General features: G+C 38.6%; 1 protein-coding gene across 6 annotated transcripts in view; it reads left to right on the top strand.

The window, feature by feature from the left end:
* Window positions 1-23,326, top strand: part of DYM (dymeclin) — a 218,582-nt gene that overhangs the window by 139,004 nt on the left and 56,252 nt on the right. For all 6 annotated transcript variants that reach the window (XM_049794455.1, XM_049794454.1, XM_049794453.1 and 3 more), the window contains one exon: window positions 13,793-13,895. In XM_049794455.1, coding sequence (XP_049650412.1) covers window positions 13,793-13,895 — 103 coding nt within the window. The remainder of the gene's footprint in view (window positions 1-13,792; window positions 13,896-23,326) is intronic.

Genomic DNA, 23,326 nt, shown 5'->3' with positions numbered 1-23,326 from the left:
GGCATTTTTTTAGCAATTTGGGAGGATTTTTGAATTGATAGAGGCAGAAAGAATTACACGGGGGAATAAGATGTATAAAACTGAGTGGGAGGTAAAGCGCAAAAGCACAACCTCTTTTCTCTGTGGGAATGAGGTTAATTTCCAAATAAATTGAAGACAATGTAAATTTAATTACTGTGCAACTTGAGGGACTGGGACTTAAAAAAAAATATATCATGTTGGTTTTTAAGATGGAAAAATATTGCACAACTGCAAGTATGCTGAAATGAATCATTAAATCAAATCTGTATCAGTTTTCCCACCAATCTTGAGACTTGAGTGTGTTTGTCTGAAGGCAGTAAAATAACCTCTCTTTGGAATGACAAGTTCAGTAGTGAATAAGGTAATTTAGGATGACAGAGTATGTGGGAAATAATGACCATTTTCCTACTGAAAATGTAACGAACAATAACTTTGAAGTGTTACCTAAAATAAAATCTGCTTTCTCTTACATAAGGGCTCTTCATGCCCATGTTTCTAAATTTTACCGGTAACGTCTGTAACACCTTTTTAACTGAAGAACAAAATTAAAAACCCTGACAGGCAGACTACAGTCAAGAAACAGGATTACATTTTAGCTCTGTCAAGGTCGGATTACGAAACATGGGTAAGACGTGCTTTTTTCTAAATATGGAATGTATTTTTATAAAAGATGAAGGGACGGTCAAAGACGGAGCTCCTTCAGGATGCTGACAAGCCTTTTCCTGCTGCGAGCCACGGTGATTTTGATCGCACGCATTTGTCGTTTGGGAGCGCAGTACTGGTGATGGAGACAAAAGCTGGGCGAATTCAGTTCTGCAAACATTTTTCCTTCCTTAAAGGCTTCCAGATGATCTGTTCCGAAAGTGTCATCTTCCTGCAATGATGAGTAGTTTAGAGCATTTCAAACTGCCTGTAAGATATTTCTAAAAATGTTCTGTAGAAGCTGAAGATGATGCTATGTTCTTGATACGTATATGCCATACTTGGGAGTCGCGTTTGTAACCGTTACAGGTCCTTGTTCTATATTTGCACAGGTGGTTTTTTCCTTTTATGTTTGGGGGTTTTGTAAGAGCTGTAGAACAAGGGTGAGGAAACCACTGAGCTCTCCAAATTTAGCATGCGATGCAATGTTAGGAAGCGCAGCTTCGTTGTTCATAGTAAAGATGCGCAGAAAATGAAGCAGATGAAAAGCCCTGTCGTTATTTCTAACACACATGTAGGAATAGGCATGCGTGCTGTTGAGAAGCTCTAGCTACTAAGAAGAAAGAAATAGAGAAATTAAGAAAATAAAGAAAAATGTTAAGTAACAGGAATTAAGAAAATGCCGTGGGCTGGCTTCCCAGGATGTTGGCGCAGCACTTGTACTGAAATGGGCAAGGGCGGGCTGGGGCTTCCTAAAGCCAAATTAACCTCCATGTGGATCGTTAACTGTAGCTTTTTCCATAGTGAATTGAACTCTTACGAAATGCTTCATTATCCCGTGTTTTGTTCAGCATCTGCTGCTGTTGGATTCTGACTGGATATAAACATCCCTTAAAAAAAAAAAAAAAAAATTAGTGTTCTTGATAAATGTTTTCTTTCAATGACACGGATATTTTTGAGGATGAAGAGACCTATTTTTTATTTCCTATCTATTTTGACATGAATTTTCCTTTGGAAAGAGGTTTATGACTGGCTACGTTTTGCAGGTTTATATCTAGGTACATAAATCCACAGAAATTCAACAAAGGGGATTGATGTTGACATTACGATGAAGGATGTAGGCAATTTTTACTTGTGATATTTATTTTTAAAGTACAGTGTTGTTATGCTTTTACAGGAAAGGTTTAGTAATAGAGATTAAACTTAATCTTGGTCCTGGTGTTGAAAGGTATTTAATGCATTACATTATTTGACATTATCCTGCATTTTTCTTGCATTTTTCCTTTTTTCAAGTAGTAGTACCGTCAGGTACCTCTGAAAATTTTTAAGTATTTCAGTCTTTTTCAAAGTATGTATACCTGCATGTCAGTGCTTTTTGCAGACAGAAGTAATATTTCCAACAAATATCTCTCTTGAAGGAGGTTGTGTGTATCTGTAGGTATGTGCATACATTTGTGTTACACCAAATACTGTAGAGTGAATTTTGAGTTCATGATAAAGTACCATACGCTTTCAACAGAAAGCACTCTTCTTGATTCCTTTAGATGTATTTCATGTCCAACATGATTTATTCAGAAAGGAATGCATAAGTAAAATTTTAAATTTGCTTAGAAATTCTGTATTTGTTGGTTTGAATACATGTGCCTTGGGAATTGCAGTTTGTGTACCAAGAAGGAACATCCTGAATAACTGCCTGGTGAAATTGTAGGGGAATGAACAAACTGCTGCTCTGACATTAGCTTTTTTTAGTACTGCAGCTCAAACGATACATTTTTTTCATGCCTGGAAATACATTTAAACTAGATTTTTTGAGCAAAAAAATCACTAACACAGCATAGATGGAGATACTCTGCTGAAGGAGTTTATTACAAACTCAAGTCCCTTTTTTATGTTTTGCACGCTACATAAACAATTGCCTTGATCAATATCGAATTTCACTCAAAGTCTAGGAAATAATAGATTAAGGTTGTCTGTGAAGTTTTAATTCAGCATCTTTGTTTCAAAAGCAAAAACACAATCTTTAATTAAGTGACTATGCATTGTTTTTTGTTCTGAAGCAGAGCGTCATTCAGTGAATGTAGTATTATTCATGCTGCTTTTTTTTTTTTAATCGTCTTTATTCCCTGTGTGGCCTCAGGGCACACTGAACACATGCCATCTAAACTCTGTCTGGAAGACAAGAAATATTCATTTCCTTAATTAGTGATATTTTTTTTTTTAGATCCTGTGGTACTCATAACAGTTTCTCAGTGGTTCACAAATACTCACAAAGAAAATACAAGGTGTTTATGATTTGGATTTGGAAAAAAATTACTACCCATTACGAACAGTTACGGAAGTTCTCTACAGATGCAAATCCATAATCTTTCAAATTTTCTTTCCTTGTGGGGTTTTAGAAGTCTAGAATCGACCTCATTGTTATGCAAGAGACAGTCCTTGCATCCAAGATTATGTTTGGGAGCACGTCTTAGCGGTGAGACCTATGTGTGGTTTGAATTTTTGGTTATTTCTGTAAGGTCCTTAGCAAGAGTTTTACTATAGAGTCCTGATAGGTCCAACTGATTGTCTTTATTTCCTCAAAAAAAAAAAAAAAGGTTCCAATTTTAAATTTGAGAGGTTTTCTGTCAAATAAGGTAATTAACTGTAGTGATTAGGGAGAGGCACGTAGAGGCTTTTTGTGACTGTCAGCAGGACGCTACTAGGATCACTGTGGGGGGAGAAGGATGTGATCAGGAGGGACACCTGACCGAAGAGAAGGTAAATCCACGAGGAAAACAATAAAACTCATTCCTGGGAAGCAAGAATGGCAGAGACGCCATTAGGACAGGGCTTTGAAGGAGAAGAAAGTTGGGGAAATAAAGGTGTGAAAAAACCCTAATATTATCCATTTACAGCACAATAACGCGTTCTCCTAGCAGCTTGTTTCTTGTTCTCCTGCTTCAATATTGAAACTCAGTTTTATGAAGTTAGGTCAAAGCCATGATATTATTTCCAAGGTTCAGAGGGGAACGCATTGAACGATTCATTTTAACCATGTCGGAGCACTGAAAAGCCAAACCCGCACCGAGCGGGGTTGCTCTAAGGATGGGGTGTGGGTGACGTGCGATGTCAGCGGGGAGGACTCATGGTGATGGAAGCACGGTCCAAAAGTCGTGTTTTGCTCAAGTCTTAGCCTAAAGAGGGCTGTTAGCAACGCACGTACCCTGTGATCTTCTGCGTATGGAATGAGTCTGTTAACTCCTAATGTGGATCCAGATTCTTTCCTGTCAGAGTGAGTGCAGAGAGGCACAGCAATTTTCTTTGGAAGTGCAGCAGTGACACAAATACGTATAAATACGTACATATACGTACGCACACCCCCTGTGTGTTTGAGCAAAGCCACGCCAAATAAAAGCCGCTCAGAGGATAAGGTTTTGGACCTTAGATTGCATGGCAGTGATGGCTTTTTAATTTTCTTGTTGTTGTTTCATTGTTCAGTCTGTCTTTGGGTTTTTGGGTGGGAGTTTTGCTCAGGGTGCTTTTTCCAGCAATTTCCTCTGATTCTCACCCACAGAGTTTTGTCCTAATTCAAGACAAATGTCTTGTCTCAGCAGCTATGAAACACTTACCCTATTGAATTAAGAGCAAGTGGATGAAATGGAAGTATTGTGGACTCTGCCCATTCAATATCCTTATAAAAGATTAACAGGACAAACACAGGGAACATTGAAAGGAATTACGCTCATGCCTTGAGACACCTAACGCAGATTCAGGGATATTTAGCTCAGAATAAACCTTAAATTAGTCTGAGCTTTACAAACAAGTATTCTGTTTAACCTGGACTGCATACATTTTCCCCCACAGCTTTAAGCCTTCCTGAATTTAGTTTGCCACTTGCCACTCTCGGTTAGAGAAAAATACAGCAGATTTGCGTGGCGGGTTACATCTGTAGTAGATTGCAGTCTGGTTATTTATGGAGTTTATACTTTGATATGCTGTAGAGTTAGGAAGGTGTTGTTTCTAGGTAGTGCTCCCCATCCTTGCCTGAGTCTATCCTTTAAGTGGAATTACAAGGATGTTATTTGGCATGCCAGACAAAAGGGGAATGAAATTATCTGTAGCAAGATAGAGTGGAAGGATTTTACTGCTTTCTGTGCCTTTTACTTCTCTAGCAATAGCAGCACCCATTTCCCAACATTCGTTGGAAAGTGGCCATGAGCTGCCTAACAATGTATGCCTTCAGTTGAAAAATACATTTCCCGCTCTCTGCAAATTAAACTCTCGGCTTACTTTTGTAAATATTTACTTTTGTCTCACCACATCAAATTCCTTGCTTCCATGTTTTTTCTAGTCTCTTTGTCTTTTCGATTCCATTTTAACAGGAAATCCTGTTTGTTAATGCAAAGCCTCCATTAATTGTTCTAAGTTGCTTCTGAATTTGCTTATATTCTTTTGCCACGAGTGTATGGTGACTGCGTGTTTTTTGAGTTATTAATAAGAAAATTTCTTTAGGAGACAGAATTTGGAATGTCTTCATAGCACGTGAATTATAAATCTCTGTTCATATGCAAGCAGTGGCAGATAAAAGGATACTCTTTCAAATTGAGATTCTTTTGTCCTGAACTGAAGATACCTTGAAGTACTTTGTTTATTATGATCAAGTTTAGGACTGTAGAGTTAAAAGAGAATCGTCTTTAGTGTTTGGTGTTTAACAGGAAAATGGGATAGAAAGCATTTGTTTACCAGGTTGCATTAAAATCATTTGCGATGCTTTGGGATTTGCCCTGAAACAGCAGGCAGCTGAGGTGCACAGCCTGTTTCCAAGGGGACACAAACTTATATTTTTGAGAAGGCATTAGACAAGAAAAGTCAAAAAAATTCTGATCACTGACCAGCAAAGTCAGAATGTGGCAATACCAGTCTCACGTGGACCTTTTGCTACCTGGGAGAAGCCCTTTTCTTTCCCTGATCCTTTAAACACTCTTTGGTGAATAAGTTCATCGGTGATGCCCATACGAACCATTTTATTTGCATATATGACCTTTGTGGGGACTGCACACTGTAAGTCTCTTGTTTCACATCATCTCTGCAAGCCAGATGGACCTAATAGTAAATATAGCAAAGCTTTACTCAGCAGAAGTTAGTCATGCTTCGCTTGACAAGATTAGAAAGTAAGATAGAAAGTGCGTTCTTATTTGCTGTTTAGCAATTTGATATCTTAATTGGTTAGTTTCTCTTTCCTGAGATCCCAAATGTCTCCCAGGCGTTAGAGTTGGGCTCAAGTAAGTAAGAGCAGTGCCCCTCCATGGAGTAAACTGCCCCGCAGAGCCCGTGGAGTTCTCCATGGCTGTTCACTCTTGTGATTTCTATTTATGTGCCGTTACAGCTTGGATAATTCAAATGCAGAATGCCTCAAGCACTCTTCAGTAGACATGGGCATTTGGGGACTTTGTGATTTATTTTTTTTTAATTTTTTTTCTGCACTTACTCACGCTAAATGCATTTCTCCCAGGGCCTGGTTCCTTAAGTGCTTACAGAGCACTTCTCCGTCGCCCACAGAAAGGCTGCACAACTGTCCCTGCTGCGCTTGCTTGCAACCAGTCGTCCTATATAGGACTACAGGACAATGCATTTACTTTGAATATTTACTTTCATATGAAACAGCATGGTGCGTTTGTTGTGATGTGACTTCTTACGTGACCATACGTGAACCGTTATTCAGGCAGATGAGCGATTCGGATCCTCTGCTTGGAAGTGTCTGTGCAGGCATTCTACCCAGCACATGTGTAGAGTTCTCATGCCATAGCACTTTTTTTTGCTGTAATTCATTAAAAAAATAGGTCAAACCCAAGAAGTGTTCCTTACATATACAGGAATTAAGGTGTGGATTTAAATTTTAGATGTCAGGATTCAAAACTAAGATATTTTTAGAGCTTGCTGTATAGAGGGGTTTTTTTCCTAATATGATTGTGGTGTTCGTGCAGGCGTTGTAAAATCCTATTGTTTAAGGAGTATTTGCATAACATGGTTTCGGTGTTTAGGGCTTATATTTAATTTTTTAAAATTGAGAACAATAGTACATTTGGCATGTATATGACAGCAGAGAGAAGGAACAGCACGGAGTATTGCTGAATTGTTTGAGAACATTCATCATCAAATATTTTGATCCATGGAACTGGTTTTTTTCCACCACCAGATAGTGTTTTGTGTTTGTGAGCTGTTCCGTTTGTTTGCAGCATACATCTGAACTAGGAGAGCGAGGAGAAAAGATTCAGAACATCTGAATTTCCAATCTTCAAATGAATTCTGTGGATCAGTGCTTTAGTCCTCAAGTAATTCTCTACCCAGCGTATATAGAATGTTTTTAAGTATTCAGATAACTGAAATTTTTTCTCCTTGAGAAGCTCACTAGTGATTTGTATTGGCAGAAGTCTGATCTTTATTCCTTTTTTCTGTCATATAACTTGATCTGACCTTCCTCTGCTAATGTGCTGGGTTGGCCTTCCGCTCTTTGACAGTGGCCCTTTCTTGCAGACTTCCATCTCTTTCTTTTGGTCATAGCATCAGTCTAAGCTCAACTCAAACGCTCGGTATTGAGATCCTCTTCTATCCTCCCAGATTTTTCTCTCCTCTCTGCTGTTGCTCTGACAGTGTAAATAGGAATTTATTATGCCTCAAGCCTGGTTTCAACCACCTTTGTGAGAGAGAGATGTGCCCGTGCAACTGGTACTTTAGTTTCTGTTTCAATAACTTTTTCTTCTTCTGGTAGCTTAAAGTTCCTCTGTAAACAAACTTCTTTTCTCCATGTGCATATATCTGTATTTTGGTCAAATCACCCTTTCATCTTTTCTCAAATCTGTTGGGGTTGGGGTTGTTCAGCCTGGAGAAGAGAAGGCTCCGGGGAGACCTTCCAGCAGCCTCCCAGTACCTAAAGGGGCTACAGGAAAGGTGGGGAGGGACCGTATACAAGGGCATGTAGTGATCGGACAAGGGGTAACGGTTTTAAACTGAAAGAAGGTGGATTTAGATCGGATGTAAGGAAGAAATTCTTCCCTGTGAGGGTGGTGAGGCACTGGCACAGGTTGCCCAGAGAGGTTGTGGCTGCCCCATCCCTGGCAGTGTTCAAGGCCAGGCTGGATGGGGCTTGGAGCAACCTGGGCTGGTGGAAGGTGTCCCGGCCCACGGCAGGGGGGTGGAACTAGACGATCTTTAAGGTCCCTTCCAACCCAAACCATTCTGTGATGATTTTATGAAATAATTGAGGTTTTTGAACTTTTGATGGGAAGGTGTGTTTTCTGGTTTAATAATCAGTATCCTGATTCTTCTCTGAACCTTTGCATTTTCAAACCGTTGTGAAATCTGCACACTGGATGCCAGTGGCGGGTGCTGTAGAGCAAAACTTTGCTGGATATAGAACCATAGAATCATGTGGGTTGGAAAAGATCTTTAAGATCATCGAGTCCAACCGTTAGCCCACCACTACCAAGTCCACCACTAAACCATGTCCCTAAGAGCCACGTCTACGCATCCTTTAAATACCACCAGGGACGGGGACTCCAGCACTTCCCTGGGCAGCCTGGTCCAATGCCTGACAACCCTTCTGTTGAAGAAATTTTTCCTAATATCCAATGTAAACCTCCCCTGGCGCAGTCTGAGACCGTTTCCTCTCTTCCTATCGCTTGTTACTTGGGAGAACAGACCGACCCCAACCTTGCTACAACCCCAGTTCCCTCAGCCGCTCCTCATACGACTTGTGCTCCAGACCCTTCACCAGCTTCGTGGCCCTTCTCTGGACTCGCTCCAGCACCTCAAGGTCTGTCTTGTAGCGAGGGGCTGTATTTTTATTAATGCCAAAGACGGTTCCTCTTTCAGCAGCTTTATTGCATTCTGGGCAGCTGTTTGTTGGTCTGGTCATCTTTAGTTGCTGCTCCCAAGGTGAGATCCTTCACACTTAGGGAGCAGCTTGGATGCTTTGATGCTATATTTATGCCTTTGAGTTTGGCTGTGTTAAATCTCAGCAAGTTTATTTTGTGTGCAACTTCCTGAAAGATAAGGAAAAATTTAATAAAAATGTCCTTTTCTCTTCATTTGACACTCCTGTAATGACTGTGCCATTTGCAAAGTTTAACCATACTATTTCTTTATCTTTGATGTATATCAATGATATGCGTCATATATCATCTCTGTGTCATTGGAAGTATTTTGGTAGCTTTAGCAAATGTTAAACAGCTACTGCTATTTGGAAGGGCCAAGAATATATTCCTATTTGGCTCTATAAAGAAAACTCGTTTCCAGGTTCAAATTTGAAGATTTTTTCAAACTGTTGAGAAGTCTCATTTTCAGTTCATATAATGCATGCGTTGTTGCTTTTTATCATTCAAGTGTCTTAATAAAAAAAAAAATCCCATGTGGAACAAAGTCATATAAATGACGAGTAGAAGCTTGTTAGAACAAGGATAGTATCATATTTTATTTTATTTCTAGTCTCACTGAAAAAAAAATGAGTGTGCTTGACAAGGTTTATTTTTCTATGCCGGTGATATCCTCCTTTGAATGAGTCTCATGATCGCCGTTCCGTTATTATGCTCAGGATTAACTAGTAGGTCATTAATCTTGGGTCATCCTATTTACTTTCTTAAAATAAAGTACACTGGTACCTTTCCTTCTTGTTGTCCAAAGCTTTCAGACAGCCCCGGTTTTTGGCAAATTCTAACTTTGGATTTACTTTAAACTTCTAATTTCAATTCCCTTATCTTTTTTCTATTTTTTTTAGCTCTAAAAGTTCCATTTTATACATTCATTTTGTGTGTGTGAGGAGTGTATTTTATGAGCTGTTTCAATCTGCTGTAAATCAGACTTTCTGCAGAACTTGCAGAAGCTTCCCCCCCCCCCCCCCCCCCATGATTGTTGGCTTGTGATTTTTGGTGGACCAAGAAGAGAGTTGTTAAATAAGTTCTCATTATTGCGTTTTTGGTGGTTTGGTGTTTTTTTCTTTTTTGGATCCACTGGCTTTGTGGAATTGGCTTTATGAAAGCGTCAAGTTCGTATATTACTGGTTTGAATTTTATTGTGTGTGCAGATAACACATAATCAAATCACTTGCATTTAGGCAGCCATTGCTGTTTAGTCTGTAATCATTTCTTTATTGATCGAAGTTCAGCCTTGTGTTAAATTAAAAACTTCATCTATGTAGAGGGAGTTAAGAAACAAATGCTTTTTTAATTCCTAAAAATCAGAAACACAAGACCTTGGGATTGTTATTCAGCCTTGAGTCTTTCTCGTTGGTTGAGCTCATCCATGGTGCAATTTGATGATCTGTAATAGATGCCAGCTGTTATTTCATCTTGCTATTATTCCAACCTATTATTTTGCTTGGTAAACATTGGTCCATAAGTACTTCTGTGAGTGAGAGATGGGTCGAGGTACCAAGACGCTTTTATTGTTCTGAACATAATTTGTTATTATTATAAAATGTCCATAGTGGGTGAGATCAAAGGGCTGTCTATCTCCATAGCCTGTCTGACAGTCAATGGAGAAGAACACAAGAAAGAGGAAAAGTATTCTGGTAGAAAAATCTGTATTTTTGTCAACTTGTGCAGGCTGCCCTCTGGGACCATATAGTATATATATATTCAAATTTGGTCTCAACTTGATTTTTAGCGGGGCAAAACCAGAACTGTGACTCATGAGGGAAATTTGGGAGACAATCTTAATTTCCACCTCTGCATGAATTGGCATATGTCTCTTGTATCTTGTTGTGGGGAGGCAAACAACCTTGTTGTAAAATATTGTTGCCTTCTTTTTAATTGCCTTACTCATGCCTTAAATGTCAAAATAAAACCCAAAATCTTATAGACGCTGAAGATGTGACTGCCGTAAAATCACACATCTCCTTTAGAAGGCAATATTTGTCAATGATAAAAGATTTTTATGAGCTAAATTCATGTAAATGCCTTTTGAGGACTGTAATTAAATCTGTTCCAATACTTTAAAAATGAAGGTGATATTTATCAAGGTGGTTTTCAGAGACATAGTAAGTGAATTACTTGCTGGTGAAGTTTTACACCATTTCGGGAGGCAGTGCCATTTCCTTTGGACCTCCAAATTCAGTAGTTAATCACAGTATTTTGCCTTAATTTTTTCTGTTTCGTTGTAGTGAAGCTCTTTGAGGAATTGCAGTTTGCTCTGGGTGCAGTTCTGTGATATGTTTTTATTCTCAGTATGAAAATTTCCTGCCTACGTGTCCCTGCCCTCGTGGTCCTCTAAGGGATGGTTCTTTGAGAAGGATAACCAATTTATGAAGAAGAGAATTGTGCTGAGGTTTTTTTTAACCTGAATATTGGTGTTGTGGTCCCACAAAGAAGCGTCTCAGACAGGTGCGAAGGTGATGAGCTGTGGCAGGAAAGCAAAACTTTGCAAGGGAAAGCCCTGGTGCCAAAGGTGACGTATAATGGAGCGTACCCCCTCGCTGCTGCTTTGGAAAGACAAATCAGCCGCCAAGGGCTTGCTTATGCCGTAAACAAATACTCTAGTTTAGTTACGTTACACTTAATTAAAAAAAAAAGGAAAATATTTAAGGAAGCAAAAATAAGATATAAAGAAATGGTCTTCTGTCCTTTTCCTTCCACCTTCTTTTTCCTAGTTTTCTACATTTCTGTCAGAGAAAATAAATCTGCTCTTTGCTATTCCAGTTGCCCATGGAATACCACTGTATGTGCATTTTCCTCTTTACATGTATTGAATAAATGCACTTTTCAAAATCCTGATCCCACTTCTTTGCTTATATTTAAATTCCTTTATAGCCAAAAATGCTTTACATATTTTGGAGAAGAATCTACTCGTTGGAAGTCCTTTTTATTCCAAATTCTTCCTCTTTGTGAAATTATCTGTATCTTGTGAAGCAGAGAGACACCAGATTTAACCTGTTCTTGCTGCACCCCCACCCCATAAGCATCACCAGGTTGGTTTTAACCGATTATTCTGTCTCTGCAGCACTAGATGGTGCTGATGACAGTATCTCTGAAATCTGAGCCTTCAAAAACACCAGTGATTGGAAAAGTAGTGCTGCTGTTTCAGGCCAAGGACCAGTTTGCAAATCCAAATTACGATTTGAACGAAAATTTTAGTCTGTGGCTACAGGCTGATTACGGAGGGAAAAAGATGGAAACGCTAGTAGTCTATCTTATTTCTGTGTTGCTTCTTTTTATCAGGGAATGTTCTAGTGGTTTTGACGAATAGCTGTGAATTAGTGGGAGGTTGGCGTTTGGTCCCAGAAATGACACGTCTTGTCGAGGCTCTGTTGGATAGCACAAAGAAACAAAATAAGATTCCCGTTTTCATGACGTCAAATATATTGCGTTATCCTGAAAACACCAAACGTTCTCAAGCCTTGTAACCACCACAGAGGTCTCATAATGCCATTCGATGTTCTTGACGTATCAATCCAGTTGCGATTATCGCCGCCCCAGCGATAGTGTCCTGGTGGGACTGGGAGTCGGGCAGCCGCGGCACCGACCCTGGTTTTGGCCGTGCTGTTTCGAGCCCATTCCTCGTGCTGGCAGACTCTGGCTGAACCTTGAGGATGGTGCAACCTACCCAAGGGCTTTCACGTGGGTTAATTAGATGCCTTAAGACTGTCCTTAAAAGGAAGCTGTTCGTCTGTTCTAAGAAATACCTGACGGAAGAGGTGTTGGGAAATGGTGGAATTGACCGAGCTGGCTCTTGAGAAGTGAGATTTAGGCTTGAGAAGCGTAACTAATTCCTTGTGGCGGTGAGAAGCGTTCAAAAAGCCTTTTCCTGAGGCTTTGGGCCAGCAGCGAGGGGACAAGGACTGATAGTCCGAGGAATCTACTGTCTGTGAAGGATACAATATCAATGATAAATTTTAAGTAAAAATATAAATAGGGCCTCTTCGAACACCAAGCGTCATTTCTTGAGGCAGAAAAGATTTCCATGCACACACTTCTGAGCACTGAAGCTGTCCTCCAGTTCCAAGAAATAGAAGCTATCTAGATTATAACACGGAGGTAGTATTTTGCCACTTAGTTTTTTAATTACGAAACTGGCTTTAGTATTTTGTAACTGAATCTGGTGAACAAGAAGTCTGCCACTTCTCCTTGTCCCATCAACAAGTGTAAGCAACTCCAAGAGCGTCATGCTCAGGCATTAGTGCCTTTACTGGTGCTTATTTGTCAAGGCAGCCTTTTTACCCTCTAAGGACCAACACAGTCATCCTAGGAAAGCCTGGCAGGAGTCCTGTAATGCTCCAAAAAGAAGCCAGAAGAATGTTTTTGGACACAGAAAGCCTGAAAACATATGACTTCTGCCGCTATGGGGAGGAGGGAAAGTGGGTTATCTGTGAATCGAAAACCATGTTTGAGGTATCGGGGCTTTACAGAAGCTTCTGACTCCTCGAAGCTGCTGAGCACTAGCTGGTGGCCTTTGTCCGCTGCTTCTGCTTCCTACTCATCTCTCCTTCCACCATTGCAGTCAAGTTATATTGTCATACATCAGATTATACCAGCCTCCCTGAGTGTCATTGCCATGCTTTCTTTCAAAATGCATGAAAAAAATGTTTATTTCTCTGTATGTATGTGGTCCTCTGATTTCACAGATTATTTATAAAGCTAAGGTAATGCCTTATTCTTAAGCTAAAATAAATTTGGAAAGAATAGGTACTAGTAAAATGCAAAAACTCAGCCTCCAAATACCCAAAGTTTCTGTCGTACACTTGGATTCTTCCTGTACTAAGCAATTAGGTTATTGAAATGAATAATACACAAGATGCTTAAGAACATATTGCATGAGGTGCTGCACTTAAAAATTGCATTTTAGCGAACACATACTAGTTATGAACTGAAATTGCATGTATACATTCCTCTGCTCTAGTTTTTTAAGAATTTAACCATGAACATATGTTCCTCACATTGTTTATTGTATAGAATATTTCTAATTCAAATTCTGCTGTTGCTTAGCCCCGATGTTAAATAAATAAATAAATTCTCTAACTCTTGTGCATTGCATTCTAAAAATCTCTTTATTCAGGTTTGTGCGTGTAATAAAGCAACTCTTCTGACTGGATAGTCTAACTATTTCAGAACATTATTGTGAATTTATTTAAATATTTTTTCTCCTTTTTTCTTCCCTCCAGTTTATTTTCTTTGTTGTCTAAAAAACACAACAAAGTGCTGGAGCAAGCCACACAGTCCTTAAGAGGTTCCCTCGGTTCAAATGACTCTCCGCTTCCTGATTATGTGAGTATTGAACGTAATGTTTTAGTAGGTGCTTCAAAATAGAAGTGGTAACATCCCTAAATCTGCAAAGATTTATCAAAATGTGTGACAGCTAAGCAACCACCAACACCAAAATACAGGAACCTGTATGAATGATGTCATGTCTGAAACGTCTTTTAAAAAAAAAAATTACACTTACAAATGGCAAAACAAAACCGCAACTATTCATAGCTAAGAGACTTACAGTACCCTGTCAACTTGCAATTTTGAAGCCATTTGTGTTTCAGGATATTTAAATCATACAGTTAAAAACATTAATTTTAAGAACGGGGCTTTGGCATCCACAGTATGTTAAAATGCCTAAAAATGATTGAAAACAATTCCCAGTGAGCCTTTAGGGGGGAGTACTGCAGTCACAGGGCAAATTAGTATGTTCTGAACACATGGATACATACAGTCCTCTTCAGTTTACTGAGCCAATACCCACAAACAGGCAACGATTTTGTAATTTAATTGCACGGCTTGTTGGAAAATCTCTAGTTTCGGTACAAGAAGGAGATGTCTTCCGAGGACTTGAATAATATCTTTGTACTACTGAGGGATCTTTGGTTTGTACTCATTTGAACTCTCACTGCAATACTACTGTGTAAAAAACAAAAAAAATTGATTTATCTTGCTGTGGATTTTTGAGGATGAAAATGTAACAACTGTTTTATTTTCAGTGTTAACACGTGTTCCAGGACACTCCGGCCCAAGACTGTACATATCATATTACTCTAGCGCTAGGTATAAAAATACCTAAAAAGATAATTTGATATAGTAGTTTAATGACTTAAATCTAATTCAACTAACGAAGTTTCTTACCCCGCATCTTTTAGGTATTATTGCTGACACGTACTGTACAAACTAGAGGCGCTCGGTTATTCAGAGACCTGTAGGTTTATAGAACAAATGAAGCACTCACAGGTTTTCCCTGTGTATTCCTGCTGTCTTACCATGCCCTAATTCATGTGAAGCTCTTTACAACACTTGTGGTTTCTGATTTCTCTCCCAGAAGTTGCTATCTGACCTTTAATTTTTGGAACTTGTAAAACATTTCAGCAAGAACCCCCTCAAGTTAGGTTGTGGTTAAAGAGCAGGAGATCCCACTTCTGTTTGCCTGGTAAGGTGATACACGAGCTGGATAAAGCTCTTTCATCTGCGTGGGCATGAACAACTGAAGGCTCCCCAAGACTTCAGACCCCTTGGAGAGGACTTGATGACCCTTTCCCATGGGTTTGCTTCTCAAGGAATAGGGGTTCTTGGTATATGGGTTTCCACGGTGGTGAGGACTTGCAGTATTTTGGATGCACTGAGCGTTTCTGACTACTGTGATTGATAAGGCTCTTGGGGCTGTATTTCTCAGAGGTGATTAACGCCGCTGTCATGCCAGGGTCCAGCTTAAGCAATTCCACAGCTACGTGTTCAGATTTCTCCTGTGGTCTCATGGCTCTTTGTTGAGCTGTCTGGGAAAGCTATGGTGCTTCTCTTGGCTTCCAGAGCAAAGGGAGGCTGCCTTGGTGGAGGTGATGGCTTTTCATACCTGAGATCTATCACGTCATATATCACATCGTGAGACAGTTCTGCGTAACATGCGGTATCACAGCCCGGAGGGGCTGGAGTACCCATAAACCCAGGTTTATGGGTACAGGGGCTCCATAAACTGGAACTGCTGCTACAGACTCGGTATTTTGAAACTAACCTCTGAGACATTGTAGGGTCTTGGTTAAATGACTGTCAGGCATCTTCAGATGCCTAAAGAATAGGGCTGAAATTTCTAACACTAACTGATATAGTCCCTAATGCAGGGACTACAGTTGTATGTAGCCTGTTGTCAGAAGGAGGATATTCATATTTAGTTGAAGATGTTCCTGCTCATTGTGGGATAGTTGGACTAGATGATCTTTCGAGGTCCCTTCAGCCCAAACTGTTCTATGATTTATGAAAAGACACCCTTGTATTTTCTTCCCTAGAAGAAAACAAACAAATTAACAAATTACCATCCCCACTGTTCAGAGGAAAGAAAACGGCGTGATGCATGCATATCTTTGTAAAAGGGCACATATAAATAAATATGTATATATGCGCACACACACATAGGCATATATTTCAATATTTAATGTATATATTTCAGTGTGTGTTTGAATTTGGTGCTTGAAAACTATTTCATACATTTTGGACTTCTTTTTAACTTACTGGATGTGAACTACATACTGCAGCTAAGGAAAGACCCAAGGTGCTCTCCGATCAAAGTTATCTCCTTACAGATGGAGACAGCTGAGAAATCCAGTTTATGGAGCAGCGCTGGGGAAGAACTCTGGAGTGCAGCCCAGAGACTTAGATACTTCACTGAATTTCTTCCCTTTTATTGTTAGTATGACGTAGGGAAGAAGAGGAAGAGAGCAGTTGGAAAGATTGCTGTAGGGGAGAGTAAAATCACTGAAGTTCCTGTGAAAAAAGAATGTATACTTTTATGCATGGCTTTTTTTTTTTTTTCCTCCAAATTGCTCATGTTCCAGCTCAATCTGAGGCATAGGCAGTTGACTAAATAAAAGTTGAGGCCAGATTTCATTTAATTCAGCATGCTCTGCTTCTGAAAGCCCGTGTTTGTGTTGTCTGTAAGATGAGTGAAGAATCTAGGAACTGAAATAACTGAAGTGTCTGAAGTCCTGAAGCCTGTTCTACTTCTGTATCCCAGCGTGGAGCTAAAGAAAGGGATGGCACCGAGACTGCCTGTTCTGCCTCGATTTATGTCTAGAGAAGAGGAAGAGGATTGCTTAGCAGGCTATTCTCTTCATAGGTTTCATTCAGATCAGTCAAATACGTGTTTTAAAAATGTATTTCTCATGATTTCAATTCCTTTTATTATTTATTTAATTCATTTAATTTATAAATATTTTTTTCTCATGGAGTTGTCTAATCCAAAAGTGAGTTTTGATAGTACCTGGGTCACAAGGGTTAAATCGTACCTAAAATTATTCTAGGTGTTGCTTATGGTCTTGTCTTCCTTTCCATGGCTTTCTGCTCATTTGTGAGTACTAGACTTTGAAAAACAAATTATGGTAAATACTCCGTGTTCCTTCTTAGGGCCAGGAAGCCTATGGAAGGAAGGAGGCAGCATCAACCTTGAGTTCTTGAGTTTGAGCCCTGTCCATTGTGAACATCGTAGGACGGAGAGGTGTCGTGGCACAGTATGCCTGTGCCGTAACGCATACACACAAAGGGAGCAAATGGAGGTTAGATGAGATGGGCATCTCTTAATTTCTAAGATCTGGGGATCTGCCTTTACCAGGTTTTCTATGGTCTTTTTGTGAGTATCTGCCGTGGACTATGGTCCGGTGTCTGGTGTACCACCAAAGCTGCGGGTATCTTGCTGTGAACTAGAATAAGGAGCTGACCCGGTTGGTTTTTACATTGTTCTTATTGAGGTTTTCTGGGCTTTAAAAAAGAAAAAAGCAAGTTATTTCATTTATTAAGGCTGGACCATTTTCCTGGTCCTTTTCCTGATAAACTGTAGTCAACGCGATGGGATTCAGGAGCAGGACGGAAGAGCCAGCGGGGAAGAGAGAAGAACCCCCTGTCATCAAACCATTGGCTTGGAGACAGGAACTTTGGTTAGACCAATTCTCACGCTGCTTCATTTACTAGTTGTTTAATAAGCTTTATTATTAAGCATTATTTTCATAGCAGTAATGACCTGTTTTGAAATATCACACTTCAGTCAAGTTGTCCTTGTCCGCGAGTATCTCCAGACTTGAAGAAATGGGAAAAATCCAGTTAGGTTTTTTTTTTTTTATTGCTTTCTTGCATTCAATGAAAGCACATTCTCCAAAATTTTTAACAAACAAGAACACTGGTAATAAAATAATAGAGAATTTTGCTTCTTTCAGTTCAAATCAAGACAAATTACTTAAGTAAACATATTGATTATTTTCTTTGTAATTTTATTACAGCCTAATGTAATTTGTTTAAATCATGGATACTTAACAGTGTAACTGGAGGCATGCTAACTTCCCTTGGAAAGTAGCACGTCAGACCTGTTGTTGGTGCTACCGTCTACCCAAACGGTTGCTTTTTAAGCTTTTCAGAGCACTGGCTGCAAATTTCGAGTACTTCAGTACTTGTTATGCGGCAGCTGGTAATGAGGATTCTCCTTAACTATTTCTAGGGAGGGAGGGGAGAGAGAAGGAGATAGACAGTTTTTAATTTTGGCAAGTTTATGTCAGAAGTTCAGAATTCTCTTGCTGATGTAAGAAAAAAAAACAACTGCTTAATGCAAAAATTGAGGAAAATAAAAGTCAAATGTAGGAATAGTTTTAGATTCAAATGCTTTGGCACGCATCATCACTTGAGTCTGTATGCGAATACGTAGCTTTTGATTTGGTTTCTAAATTTATTTCAACATCATCTAATGCAACACAGGGACGAGGGATTTTATGTCAGCGGGAGCCCAAACTCTTGTTTACTGGTGGTGGGCGTGAAGGCTTAGTAGTTCAATGAAAACTCCTTGGAGCACATTTTGAGAATCACTCAACACCCAGGGCAGGGGTCACGGTTCTGAGCACCCCACGCTGCTGTCTGCTGGGAGTTCTCTCTACCATCCGTGGGGATTTTACCAACAGCCTTCAGTTGCTTTAATGGAATAATATTAACAGAAAATAATGTAGGTAGAATGATCACTAGCCACATGGGGAAAAATTCTGAAATTCACTTCAGTTTAACTTTTTTTTTACCTTCAAAATTTTGGCTATAAAAAAATGCATTGTTCTACGCAGATGAAGCTTAAATGTGTTAGGGAAAATTCTAAAAATAATCCCACTTAGTGCCAATATCTTCAATTATTTCATATGTAGGACTGTCACTTAACCAGCACTTCGGTGGTGGAGGAATTTTGTCAGTGATAGAAACAATGTAGTGCAGTGTTAGACTTTGCATATTTACAGATGTACTCCTGTGAATATATGAAGTGCCGTCCTTTAAGCCCCTGTCCAAAATCTGCTGTTTCTTTGCTAGTTAAGGTATAGAAGAAATAAGTGCATGGTGGCAATCTGAAGGGAAAAATGTAAAGAATATGAATGCAATGAGCTCTCTGTGTCTATGTATACACACACACGTGAATATATGCATGTATAAAAAATATAAATATATATATATTAAAAAAAAAAAATATATATATATATAAAGTCTGCAGTAGCAAAGCCTGGTGGTACTGGGAGAGCTCCCAATCAGAGGTGACTCTTTTCCTGGCTCCTTACCAATCCAGTTAAATCTACCTGCTGTGCGGCGCTGGTGTGACATGGAGGCTTGGAATTCTGTGCATGTCGATGAGGTTTTTCTCTCATCTTAATAACGAGAATTAAACTTTGCATTCGGGTGATGAGATTTCTATATTTCTTTTTTCTTTTCCTTCTCAGTTTGTGCTCCACAATGGGCTAAATGAAGTCCAATATTTAGATTCTTCTTTGATTTATCCTTGATTTATATGGTAAATAGAAAGCAGCTGTCTATTTAAGCATCTAATTCTTGAAGCTCCTAGGCCCCTCAAGCGTCATCTGGAAATAATGTAGCTTGTAAAACAAAGCTAAGAAGAAAAAGCAATGTTTGTTTTATGTGGGATGAATGACTTCAGTTGGGGTCCTTCTAATTCGGCCATTATGAGGGTTATTAAAAAGCAGTATTACAAAAGTGGTTTCAACAAAAAGAATTTTTTTTGTAACTTGTATCTTGTTATTACAGTTGATTATATTCAAAGCTGCAAGTACTTCATAAGTAGTCCTTCATTTTGGTTTCTCCAACAGAGAATAAACCTAATCTCCCTCCTATACGTGGGTAGATGTTAAAAGGTTCCCTGTTTAATTTACTCCCTAGGAAGAAATTGTCTTTTCTAAGTCGGGGTTCCATATTTGTCTTAGAAATTTGGAATTGCTAACGAATAGATAAAATAAGGTCTATGAATTGCAGTATTAGCTGTCTTTTCTAAAATCTATAAATTTTCTGGATTCAGTTACATTACAGTGGATGAAAGATGATAGTACTATAGATTCAAAAGACTGAAGTCAGCCTTATTTTCAGTATATGCAGTTTAGTCGTGGCCTTGCTAAACAACTAAAGCAAAATGAATAGAAATATGTAATATTAACAGCTGTAGACTAAAATCTTTTATCCGTGACATTTGCCTACCATTTCATTGTCATTTAAATTCTTTTCTGTCCCTTTCATGGCACTAACCAGAGTTTTTTCGTGTAATAGGTTCATATTTCAGTTAGGGTTGTGGGATCTTGGGCTGAAGACATGTTTTTATGAAGGATGCTGTGCAAAACAGTTAATGATTTTAGCCTGTCCAGCACGTAGGAAACAAGTATTTCATTTACTATCACTGTGAACAATATTTGAACTGTAAATAAATGTTGTGATGTTTTTCGGGTCCTATGATATATTCTGTGCTTACACATCTAATACTACATTAAATATGCTGCAGCTCTGTCTGATTTTTTTTTTAATTATCTAAAGAACTGGCTTAATGCTGAGCTCTGCCACCAGACATAAGTGTTTTCCTATAAATGCGTGCTATCGTGAAGAAGTAGGAAGCCTTCCCTGCGATCATCTGATGACTTTAGTAATGATGCAGAAATGAAATTAAATCCACTTCCAAATAAACTGGTCAGCCATAATAGAGTTAGTGTGATGCAATTAACGTTGTTTAGCTGGTAGTCTGTAAAAATACTGCTTAGTGGTAACTGCTGTGAATGTACAAAATGTGTATTACTTGTTTAGCTGTAGAATTGAATACACTGTTGGCAGAATGGGAAATTTTTACCAAATTAAATCAAGACTCCTAATGGAGAGATGTCCGTATTTGTCAAATACAGGATGGGGGCGGGAAGGGAAGCTAAGGTAGTTTATTTTGCCATAATGTTTCTTCAAAACTCAGAAGCCACCTGCTTTTCACCAAAGCACTGCCTAGGTCTCTTCAATACTTTTTTGTCTATAGTTTGTTGCATTTTTATATGTCACTAAGTAACTCGATAAGATTTTTTGATTGCATTAGCCATGCATTGTTAATAGTCTAAAAAAATTCATTTGTGTGTGTGAATTTTTAGATGCTTTTGTTGTCTATTGTAATGAACTTAAAACACGACTATGCAAGAAAAATTTTTTAGGATGTTGTTTACTGAAGGTTGTATAGGGTAAAACAATATAATATTTTAGTGGGTTTTGTACGGTATGTGGATTCTAGTCATTTAAGTTGCATTTAATAGGAGAATCACCTTGTTTTACAGTAAATTACCTTCTTTTTGATTACTCTGAGTTGATGGCTTATGAGTAGAAGTAACATTTTCAATATCAGGTTATTCTTGGGTATGGCTGTCTCCACTCCAGTATTGAGCCAAAGGCCTATAAATACATTTTCTAAATATTAGTCATGCACTCCTTCAGATGAGTTATATTTTAGTTGAAGAATATTACTCCTACCTAAAACCCCTATTTTTATATCATCAAAAAATAGCAATTTCAGAATAGACTGAAATAACCAACCTAACCCAAATCTAAAGCAAGCTTTTGTATTGAGTAATAGACAAATTCTGCAGTTCTGTCCGAATTTTTAATCAGTTCTTTTTTTGAAATGAATTGGAAACTTTCCTGAGAAAATGCTGCATAAATTATCCTTTCCTAACAGAAAGAACTATCCTAAAATCCTGTGATAAAGGTGTTGGTGAAGTTCAGTCTGTTTAAATTTCTGTATATTAGTATGAAGGACTAATAGTTATTTGCAGTTGGTCTTCGCATTTTTGTGTCTTTATCATTATGCTCGTGGTTGAAGGATTTTTGGACAAATATATTGAAGAGCATCAAGAAGATGTTCTTCAAAAAGATGTTGTTCTTTCATCGTTCAGAAGTTCCACAGAAGTCTCGCTGGCGTCTGGTATTCGTGTTACATAGATTTCATTAAGCCTTATTTCACTTAGAAATTCTCTATATTTGGGAAAATAAGGATGACAACTGCTATTCCGTTTAAAAAAAAAAAAAAAAAAAAAGTGTTGCAGCAGCATCTTATGACCATCTAATGAAAATCTTCCAGTCTTCAGATTTCTGAGATATGAGAACAAATTTGAAGAAGTGGGACATTCTGACATTAGCAGTACAAACGCCTACTAAAGTCTTTTCAAAAGCCAGTTATTTTGGTCATTACATACATTTGAAGGAAGCCAAACGTGAACATTATGATTTTGTACTTATTTTCCTCCTTCAATAGTTATATAGGTTTAGGGCATTGTGGTTATTTTGCAGTAAAGGGTGTAAACGATGGCATTTGTTTGCATTTTTGTATTCAAAACACATGGTTTTTATAAGACCACTTAAACGAGCGTCCTTAAAAGAGAAGATGATTAAGCTAAAGAAGATGCGAGAGCTTGTTTTAGAAATGGATGAGCACTATCTCAGGGTCCCTTCGTGTCTCCCCAAATTAAGCAGTAGAATTTTGTATGCTGATTTTCTACTCTGAGCCTACTTGTGCTGCGTTTGAGAGAGCTGGCAGCCTTCTGCAATACCGGGATTTTAGAAGAGCCCGAGGTGTGATACACCACAAGCTATAGATAGAATATGTGATATATTAAGAGAGACTTCACAAGCCTCTCTCTAAATACTGTTTATTACTGCCTTGTAAGCCAACATTTCAGACTAATGACAAATTTTGAAGTGCTTGGATGAAAAAAAAAGTTACAGTACCGATCTTCCGAAGCATCTTTCTTTGCTGATTTGGTCTTTAGACACTTTTCCGACTGCCTCCTTCACACGAGTGGGTTGTTCAGGGCTTTTCAGGAGAAGTTGATGGCTCCGGATGGTTTGTCTCTGTCAAACCTCCGTAGACAAACAGAAAGCCAGTGCAGTAGCTCTCCAAAGAGTAGGATTTATTTTTGTAACTGCTATGTATTTCAACAATGTAGTAAAACAAACTTTTCATGTTCCTAAAGCAAGGTTTTGATTGAAAAATGTAGTGCTTAAAAACCAGAAGTATGTTACCATATGTTATAAACATCTCGGTAATTCTTTTTTTAAACTTGCAGCCATATAAAATAAAGGAAATGGATGCAGAAGGAAGTCTGTTCAGACCCTTTTAGGCTGTTCGGTACTAAATACTTAATTGCAATTGGAATCTTTTTATGCTACTTTTTCTATATGAGATATTGGTGAAACATGAGAACTTTTTGATGTTTCACCTTCTATTTCCAACTTCTCTTCATTTTTTTTACAGGGACACTTAAGGACTAACTAGTGAGTTTCTAGAACTCTTTTAGCTGTTATTTTAAAAAAAATCAATCCATTTATTTCGAAGGGCAGTAAACAGTTACCAAAAAAAGTAGCATAACGGAGATCTTTCCAATTCCAAATCACAGATACTTGCAGTGAAGGGA

This window comes from Accipiter gentilis, chromosome Z (assembly GCF_929443795.1).
Source record: "Accipiter gentilis chromosome Z, bAccGen1.1, whole genome shotgun sequence".
In the NCBI taxonomy this organism is placed as follows: Eukaryota; Metazoa; Chordata; class Aves; order Accipitriformes; family Accipitridae; genus Astur; species Astur gentilis.
Note: the sequence above shows the minus strand (reverse complement) of the source record. Positions and strands in the feature narration are given on the sequence as shown.